We start from the raw sequence: 12111 nt of genomic DNA on the forward strand, positions 1-12111 counted from the left end.
TTGCACCATATAGAAAATTCAATGGGCAAAGAATCATGTAGTATTGGTTAGCGCCCAGAGATCTGAAGCAGCACCAGGGACCTAAAGAATTTCCAGAACCTGCTAATTCTTCAAATAAGTACAAAATCATAGTTCATGCTTCTTAAATGGTAATATAAGAAGCCACAGATTATTCATGGGAATAATATGTCTTCGTTATCAAAGCCCTCCAGATGTCCAGACATGTCATGAAAAAGGAAAAAAAAAATGCCACTTTAAGTCCCCAAACTAAAGTTATTACAGTAAAACATAGTTGAAATAAATCTGAATAATTTTAGACATTTTTTAGAGAGCTAACTACCACAGGAAAATTTTTCCCCTTTTCAGTTCCAAGAGCTTAAATGAAACATTCATGCATTAAATTCAAAGTCTAACTGTCAAATCACTTCACTTTAATAAAAATTTGAATTACCTGCCTTAGGGCATTATTAAATATCAAATAAAAAGCACACATCCATAAGTCTGATTCCCCAATATAATTTTGATGTAGAACTATGACTAGATTTGTATTACACATTTCAAGATAAAAGGATCAAAAATGTATTCAAGAAAGGATGAAATCAGAATTGGAGTCACCTTAGAAAGAATACTTGCACCATTGTGAGGAATTTGAGGGGGAAATTACTCCCCTTTAAATAATCTCAGCCACCAAGATAAGAGCCCAAATCCATCCTCCATTTAAAAATACCTAAATTGTAATTAATTTAAAACTGAAAAAGTACACATGATTTTTCTAGCATATGATGAATATGAAAGCTCTGAAACATAAACAATCTTATAAACAACATTGCAATCTGTATGAGTGCGAGAGAGACAATTGTGATGGTTATTTGGATATTGACAGACAGGCAACTCTGGCCTAGGACTAGATATGAATCAAACATTTATGGCAATCATCTTATTTCATTAAAAGTGTCATTTACAGTTACTGATATTCACAGAAAATATACCAAGCCTATATTAGAGAAACTTCGCACTCTCCATGCCCCAGCATCGATACTCAGGCTACCCTCTCCCATAGCTGGTTCCTCCCCCTGGCTTGCTCCCATCCCCTCTCCCCTGCCTCCCTCACACCTCCCATCATTACCCTGCTCCTCATTGGAAAATAAAATCAAGCAAATTGTGGACTCACTAAATGTATTAATTACCTGCCTTCTTAAGGCAACAGAGAAAGTATTCTCTTAATGAAAATCAGTCTCCTATAGCCACTCTCCTGTGCTGTAGAATAAGAACTCATTTCTGTATTTTGGTTCCTGTTATCCAACCTTTACCCCCTCTATGCCCTCCTCCCCTTCCTAGCCTTTAGTAACTACTCTTCTACTTTTCTTCTATGATGGAGTGGCAAATCTTTCTGCCAAGGACCATTTGAATATTTATAACATGAGTTGCATGCTATATGAAATTATCAACTTAAAAATTAGCCAGGTAGAGATTTACTGAATTTCAAGTCCCACCTGAGGTTGCCTTGGCATGGTCAGATCAAATGGTTTCAGACATTCTTCACGCCTGTTTTATCAATCTGCAGCTTTCAAATATGAGTGACAGCATGTGAGAGCATGTGGTATTTCACTTAACACAATGTCCTCCAGCTTCATCCATGCTTCCACAAATGGCAAGGATTCCTTATTAAATATTTTCAAAAGAACTAGAATAGAAGAGTTCATAGACCCCAAACACAAAGAAATGGTAAATGTTGAAGGAGACAGAAATGGTAATTATCCTGATTTGAGCTTTACCCACTGTATATATGTATTGAGTTATCACACTACACTATACTACATAAATAGGTACAATTATTACGTGTCAAATAAAAATAGCTTCAAAAATAGTCAGTTTCCATGTGTGCTCAGGATTTCATTTCTTTCAATTTTTCAGACTTCAATGGGAAATAGCATCTTCAGCCTCTTCCCCTCTCCACCTATGTGCCCATTTCTCCTGGGATACAGATGAGTTCTAACATTAGTTTAGCTGTAAAAGTCTTTTTAAAAGTGCCTTGTCATGCTGACCCCTCTGCTGCCTCTCAGCTCAAATCACCAAGAGCAGCCATAACACAGCATCTCTGATGCCTCTTCCTGCTCCCTCCCTGTCTGCTGCAGTACATGCCACATCACTCTGACCACCAGTTCTGGGACCCTCCCTGACCTCTGTCCAGATATGAAAAAGAGCTTTGTCAGTCAAGACAGTTTGGATTTCCAACGCCTTTGCTCAATAAATGCATTGTTTTGGACCATGTCTTAACTTCTCTGCATTTTGGTTAAATATTTGGAAAGCCTTATGTGAGATTTTACAAACACTTAATGAGACGACCCCATTACTAGAGAACAGACACACATGTATACCAAGCACTCCCATACTTCAGCCCAGACCTCTTAGCTGATTTCACTCTTGAAATTACACCAGTCTTCATAAGAACTCTGCTTCCATGATAGATGCCATCTCCCAATGACTCAATGTGTTCTACAAAACTCTTCATTTTTCCTCCCAAACAGATTTCCTGCTGTCACTCAAGGGTTCTCTAACCAGTTTCTTTTCTTTTTTTTTTTTTTTTTTTTTTTTAATTTTTAACAGGCAGAGTGGACAGTGAGAGAGAGAGAGACAGAGAGAAAGGTCTTCCTTTACCGTTGGTTCACCCTCCAATGACCGCTGCTGCCGGTGCGCCGCGCTGATCCGAAGCCAGGAGCCAGGTGCTTCTCCTGGACTCCCATGCGGGTGCAGGGCCCAAGCACTTGGGCCATCCTCCACTGCACTCCCGGGCCACAGCAGAGAGCTGGCCTGGAAGAGGGGCAACCGGGACAGAATTCGACACCCCGACTGGGACTAGAACCCGGGGTGCCGGTGCCGCAAGGCAGAGGATTAGCCTATTGAGCCACGGCGCAGGCCTAACCACAGTTTCTAAAACCCCAGGCCCCAGCAGTCACCTTTGACATTTCCATTTCCCCCTACCCACCCTCATTTCATCACTTGATACCACCTGCAATTTCTACTTTCTAAGCATTAGCTTTTATCCATCTCCACTGTGCCTCTTCTAGGTTCTAAGTCTCCTTTTTGGCCATCGAGCAGATTTCGAAACAGCTTTCTACTCCACCCCTATTCCTTTGTAATCCAATTCATTCATTATCCAGCTGGGATGAACTATTAAAGCAAACTTGAGATCAGGCTACTGCCCTGGGCAAAAGTCTTCATGGGTTCACAATGCATTGACAATGAAATAAAGATGCTCCAACATGGCTGACCAGGACCTCTAACACCTGAACTCTGCCAACCTCTCCCCTTTGGTTCCTTTACCGCAGACTCATGAAGGCTTATTTCAGGGGTCTCAAGGCATCAAATTCTTACCTCCACAGGGAGCACCCCTCAAGATCTTTACAAAAGATATTCTACCTGAAATCTTCCCCACACTGCTTTGAACTTCTCATTCATGGCATTTAATATAACTTGTAACTGTACACTTTTGAGCATTTCTTTTTCTACTGTCAGACTCCTTATCTCAGATCCTAAGCTCTATGAGATCACAGAACACAACCATTCTTCTTCTTCTTTTTTTTTTTTTTTTTTTTTTTACAGGCAGAGTGGATAGTGAGAGAGAGAGAGACAGAGAGAAAGGTCTTCCTTTACCGTTGGTTCACCCTCCAATGACTGCTGCGGCCGGCGCACCGCGCTGATCTGAAGCCAGGAGCCAGGTGCTTCTCCTGGTCTCCCATGCCGGTGCAGGGCCCAAGCACTTGGGCCATCCTCCACTGCCTTCCTGGGCCACAGCAGAGAGCTGGCCTGGAAGAGGGGCAACCAGGACAGAATCCGGTGCCCCGACCAGGACTAGAACCCTGTGTGCCGGCGCCGCTAGGTGGAGGATTAGCCTATTGAGCCACGGCACCAGCCCAACACATCCATTCTTATCACCTCTGTACACATAGAATCAATCATACAACAGGTTACCAGTATGATTTTTGACTGAATATCAATTTAATTCTGTAGCTCATTCCTTAGGTTTACTCAAAAGCACTCCTGGGTATTCTCCTTTATTATCACACGTGCATTATTGAAATTTTTCCTCTTATTCTTACGAAAGGTGAGTTTGCCTGACCCTTATTGCCTCAAAAATTAGGAAAAGGAGATGAACTGCACTGGCTAACTCACCCACTGAGACTGAATGGGTACCAGGAGTGAGGCTGGCTGATATATTACATGTCTCATTCTGAGGAAGACATTCAAGGCACAAGGTGAAGGATCTCTGTGAATGAGACCCCATTGGAAAGAAGGGGCCATCAAAGGAGGATATACTTTTCTCTGAAGGGAGGAGAGAACTTCCACTTTGTCTATGGCCTTGTCTAAATACTGACAGAGTTTGTGGTCACAAAAAGCTTCCACAGCCTTGGCAGCGCATGTCAAGAGTCTCGGGTGATCACTGAGGTCATAAAAAAGAGTGTTAATTGTTAACAACAGAAGTCACTGTGCACTTACTCCCCATGTGCCACCTCACCCCTTAATGAGTTGTACTATGAGAATTAACTACAAAACTTGTTCTCAAACAGTACTTTTTACCTTGTGTGTGTGTATGTGAGTGAACTGTTGAAATCTTTACTTGATATAGAGTTGGTCTTCTGTATATAAAGTTAACTAAAAATGAATCTTAGAGAAGAATGGGTTGGGAGAGGGAGTAGGAGGTGGGATGTGAGTAGGGGAGGAAGGATGGGTATGGGGAATAAAACCACTATATTCCTAAAGTACCTATGAAAATTATATTCATTAAATAAAAGCTTTAAAAAAGAGTGAAGAAGGTGAAAGAGGAGTGGTTAAAGAATAGCAGAAGGAAAGTGAGAGGATGAGAAATAAAAAGATGATATAATAATGAAAAAAACATAAAATAAACATGACAACTATTAAGAAGCTTGGAATATGATAGCAAAAAGTAAAAAGCAGTTAGGTGAAATAAAGAAAGTGTAATGAAAGGTACAGTTTAAGGGAGAAGCAGAGACCCATGGAGCGAGCTATATTTGAGCTATATTATAGCTAGGATTTCAACAGCCAAAGGAAGGCCAAGAAGTACTGAGAAAGGAGAGAAGATAAAATTCACAGAAGATGAAAGGGAGTTTGGCTGGAGTACAGGGTCCCTATAAGGATGCTTTAAAATAGTTCATGGAAAATAGAATTAAAAGGTAAATTTATCTTGGTGCAAAAAATTTTTCAAATCCATGCACAATTTTTTCATAAAACACATTTCTTATGAAAATTTTGAAGAGCCTTCATATAACATGGTAACACACCATGTGAGTGGCACTGTGGACACAGAAGTCACAGAGAAACTGACATCTCTACCTAGGCAAGAAAAAGGATTAGGAAACACATTGGGAAAATGACCAATTGTAATTGTATTTTTTTTTTGACAGAGTTAGACAGTGAGAGAGAGAGACAGAGAGAAAGGTCTTCCTTCCATTGGTTCTCTCCCCAAATGGCCACTACAGCCGGAGCTACATCTATCTGAAGCCAGGAGCCAGGTGCCTCCTCCTGGTCTCCCATGCAGATGCAGGGACCCAAGCACTTGGGCCATCCTCCACTACCCTCCCAGACCACAGCAGAGAGCAGGACTGGAAGAGGAGCAACAGGGACTAGAACCTGGCACCCCTATGGGATTCTGGCACCGCAGGCAGAGGATTAACCAAGTGAGCCAAAGTGCCGGCCTCTGTAATCATATATTTTTGAGTGTATATTTTAAAAATTCCTATATCAGGACAGGTGTTGTGGCACAGCAGGTTAAGCATCTATTTGGGGTACCCACATACCTTATCAAAATGCCAGTTTGAATCCCAGGTGCTCCACTTCCAATCCAGCTGCCTGCCAATACACCTGAGAGGCAGCAGATGATGGTCTAAATACCTGTGTTTCTGCCACCCACACCAGAGACCAGGATGAAGTTCCTGGCTCCTGGCTCCTGGCTTCAGTCTGGCCAATCCTGGCTGTTGTGGGAATTAATCAGTAGACAAAAGATTTATCTTTTCAGTCTCTTCCTCTCTGTCACTCTTTCAAATAACAAATAAAATTGTGTTTTAAAAAAATCCTATGTGACTCATCTAGTTCATCAGATGGTGAGCCCCTTGATGCTAGAGATTTTTATATCTCTAAGACTCCCTAGTCCACAGTGGCACTCACATTACTCCCAGTAGTGCAATAAACAGCCACAGCTCTTTTCTGTTCCCTTAGAAAATCATCCATCATGTTCTTTCCCCTTATGGGAAGCAAAGGTTGGCTCTCAATGTGTTCTCAGAGTCCTTTGCACTATTAGACAATTTACAAAGTAAAGAAATAATTTAATATGTAGTCATTTTATACATTTCATCTTTCCCATGTTTGTGATGTTTTATTTTGTTGGCTCTTTAAGGGTAGCAATATATACATTGAATTCAATACATTAAAATATAGCTTATGTTTCTATCAATAAGAATATCATATTCAGATAGCTAATATGTACTTCTTTATCTAGCAAATAAAAATATTTTTATAGGTCAAGGATTTCGATTTATGCCAGCATCTTCTCTCATCTACCCCAATAAACAAGATAATCAAATCCATGTATGACAAGAGATTCAACAGGCCCCTTCTTCACATGTGCTCCTGGCTGGTGGGAACTGACAGTTGTAGCCTTAACAAGGCAACGGCATAAATTACCAGAGACTCTGACCTAGCACCATTTCTCTGTCTCAGAAAGTCTTTCTTTATGAAAGCAAATATTAAAGGAAAACTTGGACTTAAAGGCTGCTCTGGTGGGAAAACAGTAGAATACTAGATTATTTTAACACTACAGGAAATTAAAATAATCATCTGACTTACACTCAGTGAGGCTTTGTAATGTCTTATCAAAATGAAGTGTAATTGTTGCATTGGTAAGTTAGCAAGGTGACCACAAGAGTGACTCCCGCATGCTCAGTGTGGCAAACTGTGTGCCATGTTTTCTTTACTTGGCCTGTACATACCCTGATGAAGATGGACTTTTTCCTCTTCTCTCTGGCTACTGAAATGCAGCTCTAATGACTCTGTCGCTAAGTGGCTGAGTGGGTCGAAAATTGTCTCCCAAAATCCCATCACAGCCTTCCACAAGTTCTGCACCTTTAACATGAGTCCGCAGCCTTCGAAATTCTTCTATCTGAAAATGAGAACAAAACAAAATAGATTACCTACATACCAGACATTAACAAGACTTATGGTTTCATATGTGGCTTCACCTGCAAGGCCAGCATCCCACATGGGTGCCAGTGGTGTCCCAGATGCTCCACTTCTAATCCAGCTCCCTGTTAATAGCCTGGGAAAAGCAGAGGAAGAGGGCCAAGTCTTGGAGCCCTTGTTACCCATGTGGGAGACCTGCAAAAAGCTCCTGGCTCCTGGCTTGCATCCATCTGGAGAGTGAATCAGAGGATGGAATCTCTCTCTCTCTCTCTCTCTCTCTCTCTCTCTCTCTCCCTCCCTCCCTCCCTCCCTCCCTCCCTTTCTATGGCTCTTTCAAATAAATAAATAAATCTTTAAAATAAATAAATGCCTAAAATCCAACTAGAAAAAGAGAAATGCAAATTGAAATTCAAAGAAAGAAAACCAGACTTAGTTTTTATAGACCTAAGACATTAGACAAGATCCTTTGAAGAGAAGTCAGCAGAGAGGAGATATCAAGTTCTCCAGACTACTCAAACAGTCACAAAAACATGCTGTATTTGTTAATGTGAAAATGATACACAACTCTTTCAAAATACTTTTGTGCCTGTGTACAGCACAATGAGAAAGAGTAAATAAGTGAATAAATATTCTTAAATGCTTCCCATTTCTATGTTAAATTTGCAGATTCTGATGGTACTGGATGTTAACTTTGATTAGATGTGAGACTTATTAGGTGAATGTATTAGCTTTTCGTTATTATTACAATGAGATACATGAGAACATCTACTAGTGAAGAAAAGAAAAGCTACTTAGCTCATAGTCTGGCAGATCTAAGACTGAGACAAGATGGCCTCACTGATGTGGCCTCTGAAGAAGACAGCAGATGGCGATGACAGAGCACATGTGAAGGAGCACACAGTGAGCCAGGAAGCAGAGGAAAAGACTGAGCCCTTCTCAGGCTTTATAACCACTCCTTTCTCCAGAATGACCAATCCAGGGCAAGCCCCAGCAAACTAAAGACCCTTTGGGCCGGCGCCGCAGCTCACTAGGCTAATCCTCCGCCTTGCGGCGCCGGCACACCGGGTTCTAGTCCCGGTCGGGGCGCCGGATTCTGTCCCGGTTGCCCCTCTTCCAGGCCAGCTCTCTGCTGTGGCCCAGGAAGGCAGTGGAGGATGGCCCAAGTGCTTGGGCCCTGCACCCCATGGGAGACCAGGAGAAGTACCTGGCTCCTGGCTTTGGATCAGTGCGGTGCGCCGGCCGCGGCGGCCATTGGAGGGTGAACCAACGACTAAGGAAGACCTTTCTCTCTGTCTCTCTTTCTCTCTCACTGTCCACTCTGCCTGTCAAAAAAAAAAAAAAAAAAAAAAAAAAAAAAAAAAAAAAAAAAAAAACAAACCTTTGGCAGGCCCCCACATCCTAAACACCATAACCAGACAAATATCCACCCTCTTAGTACCACTATCTTACAACTTTGGGGGTTGAACACCTTCAGGAGTTCTGAAACCAAATCATATTCAAACTATACCAATGAATTAGCAGATTCCTTCATCAACAGATTGTCTTTGCTGTTCATCTAACTCTTTGGAGAACACTGGTTCAAATACCTTTGATTTTCCAAAAATTTAAGCCAGTTTCATCTCTTAGCAATAGCAATGTTCATCTCCCTTTCTCAAGTTGTTTCTCCAGGTCTCACAGCTTCACCATTTCATGTGACAAAGTTCCCAGAGTCCCAAGTGACCTGCCTCATCAAGAGCTCCTGCCAGAGTTACTCTGAGAGGTTTTTAAACACCAAGAAAACATGATGAACATTACCCAGGCACATTCTCATCTATTAGCTGATTTACCTTCAGGGCTGATTGTTACTTCATTAAAATACCACATAGTAACAGGACACGGCCATTCCTTACACAGAAGCGGAAACTGAGGCTAGAAAGGTTAAGAAAGTTGCCATGTTAGTCAGTGGCAGAAGCCTACAGTTACAAATCCACCTGCTGTTTTCCCAGCTCTACAGTCACCACTTTAGAAATTTCCACTCAAAACACTGTAACCTATATTCTGCAATTATCCTAGTGCATTGAGCCAATGTGATCTGGATAGCATCAATCCTCCAAATTTCATCATCTCTGTATCAAAGGACTGTATCTACAAAGGTTCTTAAGACAACACGGCCATAAGAGTCTGCTGTTCATAAAAAGAAATGAAATGCAACAGATTAACTAATGCAAGGATTCTGATAAAAGTCTAGAAACAACAAGAGACTTTAAGAGGCCCATGAAACCCCTGAATGATAGGCAAATTTTACATATGTATTTTTCCCGAGGAGAGACTCCAGATTGCAAAAATTGAATCTCACAAGTTTCTAACTCAATCCGCTCCATTCATCTTGGGACAGAGCTGGGAAAAAACTAAATGGCTTGTTAGATTCAAACTCAAGTTAGAAAACAGACTTCTAATGTTTTACTTTCCATGTCCCCAAATATTGTTTAATGTCCTTAAATGACTTAAGTGTGACCCAAGTGATATTGCCTTATTTTTTCAAATAATACATACATGGTGTATTTATATAGCAGTGTCACTCCAATAAGTAATTAGGTGTTTAATATTCATGAGGGTCTTTCACTAGACCTCCTTAGGGTCTTAGAGTACAAAAATGAAAAGCATCTACTGCTTGCTGCATCGGGAAAATTCCCAGAGCTGAGGATGCATGAAAATTCCCTATAAATCATTTGCTTTCACCTTAAAGACTTCCCTAAATGTTAAGTGAAAGGAAGAATATGATGGTGAATGCAGTCAGTGAATCCTAAACCCAAATGACAAAGGAAAGTCATCTATATAAGTCTTGGTTCCTACTTGTGTACAACAGAGATGATAAAAACAAATTCACAAGAATGATACAAGAAGTAAATAAGAAAACTCAGAAAAATCACTCAGCATTGTCCCAAGCACATAGGAAGGAAATGTTTGACAAATGCTAGTCCTTTATTGCAAACTTCATTTGAAGCCAAACTTTTAGCTACACTTTTATGTGCAGAAAGTAGATAATAAACCAATATTCTGAGAAAATGTAAAGTCATCCCTCCAGCACACACTCTACTCAGAACCACATGCCATATCTGCAGCCAGAATCTGTGAGCCAGGGTGGGTTAAGAAACCACTTCAGATGCTCACAGTCCACAATGGAATTTCTGGGATTAAGTCCCAGCTTCGATCCCAATTCCAGTTTCCTACTAATGGTCCCCCTGCGGAGCATCAGGTGATGCTCAGGTACTTAAGTCCCAGTCCCCCACATGGCAGACCTGGGTTGGATTCCAGGCTGTTGATTTCAGCCTGGTCCAGCTCCCGCTGTTACTGGCCTTTGGGGAAAGAACTGGTGAATAGAAGATCTCTCTCTCCCTTTTTCTCACTCTCCCTTTCTCCGTATCTCTGATGACCAATGTGGACTAGAAACTCAACTGTATAAACATATTTTTGGAATACTCTGTTTTTATTGACTGTGAGGCTTCTTTTATAGGTAGGTTAATTTTTACATTTATGTATTCTGAACTGAACATAAATCTTTCAAGCCCCAGGCACCGGCCTGAAGCACATCCTGTGAAAACAACTCCTTCTAGGAAAGATGATGTGATCAACAGCCAGCCAGTCTCACATCACTGTATTCTCAGAGAAAACTATTTCACAAGAAATGTTTTTCTCTGATCACAGCAACACTTTGAAGACTTCAAACATCAGCAGAGATGGAGGGAAAAGCGCATCTTTCTGAAATGCCAGTTTTTCTGAAGTGTCCGACCACTTCTCAACCCCTTTAGTCACATCAAATGATTTCAAGCGCATACTGATTCAGCCCACACTGAAATGAGCGACTGTGGTAAATTAACAGAGTAATATATCAGGATAAAAGTCTTCCACAAAATTCAAATGTCAGGGCATTTGAGAAGCCGTCATTATCACATATTTCTGAACTATGATAGCATCGATTTTTAATGCCACTCTATTTAAATATAGTACTTATGTTTAACCAATTCAAAAGAGAACAAGAGAGAGAAAATGAGAAAGAAAAGACAGAGAGACAGAGATCTGATACATCAGGGAGAAGTCCTTGTCTGCTGCAGATACTAGATACAGCATTCACTCCAGCTCATTTACCCCAACTTTCACTGACTCATGAACCACACTAATTCACTAAAAGTTCAGCTTTGAAACTGCTTTCTTTCTTTATGAATGCTTTCCAAGGACTAATTTCCAGGGTATGTACCTTATTGCTAATTAACTTTTAGTCGTCCCAAGTTCCTAGACTTATTTTTGATTTCTATTTCATGTGCCATCAGGTAACAGGAGAAATATATCCAAAGTTGCTGTTCTCTATCCATTCACCCATGTGCTCTGAAGTTGTTCCCATGTCTTAGCTGCAGTGAACACAAAAGTGCAGGTATCTGCAGGAAAGTGACTTTCACTTCTTCATATCCCTGCCCAGCAGTAGAAATAAGCCAGACACAGAAAGACAAATCCTTCAAGACCTCAATTAGATGGAGAATTTTCTATTGTCCACTTTATAGAAGCAGAGAGTAGAAGAGTGGTTTCAGCAGCAGGGGGAAGGTGAAAAATGGGGAGGTGATAGTTAACAGCTACAACGTTTCCACTATGCAAGATAACTAAGTCCTGAAGATCTACTATGTAGCACAGTGCCTTCAGCTGACAACACTGTGTTCTGTAATTGAGAAGAGAGATTTTAAGTGTTCTTACCAGACATAGTAACAGCACTACTAAAGTGTGGAACAGAGTACTGGATGTCTATTTGGCCTTGGTGATGATGATGGTTTCATGGGTATATAGTTATCCTCAAACTCATCAACATATACACAGTAAATATGTACAGCTTTTTATGTCAATCATCAATAACACAGCATTTTAAAAGTCAAGTGTTTTTATTTTCTTTTA

The 12111-nt window shown here is 40.9% G+C and overlaps 1 protein-coding gene across 1 annotated transcript in view; it reads right to left on the minus strand.

The window, feature by feature from the left end:
* CA8 (carbonic anhydrase 8) overlaps positions 1-12111 on the minus strand; it is a 125497-nt gene that overhangs the window by 18958 nt on the left and 94428 nt on the right. Inside the window, exon 8 of the mRNA XM_051843756.2 lies at positions 7005-7174. Coding sequence (XP_051699716.1) covers positions 7040-7174 — 135 coding nt within the window. The 3' untranslated portion in view covers positions 7005-7039. The remainder of the gene's footprint in view (positions 1-7004; positions 7175-12111) is intronic.

Source organism: Oryctolagus cuniculus, chromosome 6, assembly GCF_964237555.1.
Source record: "Oryctolagus cuniculus chromosome 6, mOryCun1.1, whole genome shotgun sequence".
Lineage (NCBI taxonomy): Eukaryota > Metazoa > Chordata > Mammalia > Lagomorpha > Leporidae > Oryctolagus > Oryctolagus cuniculus.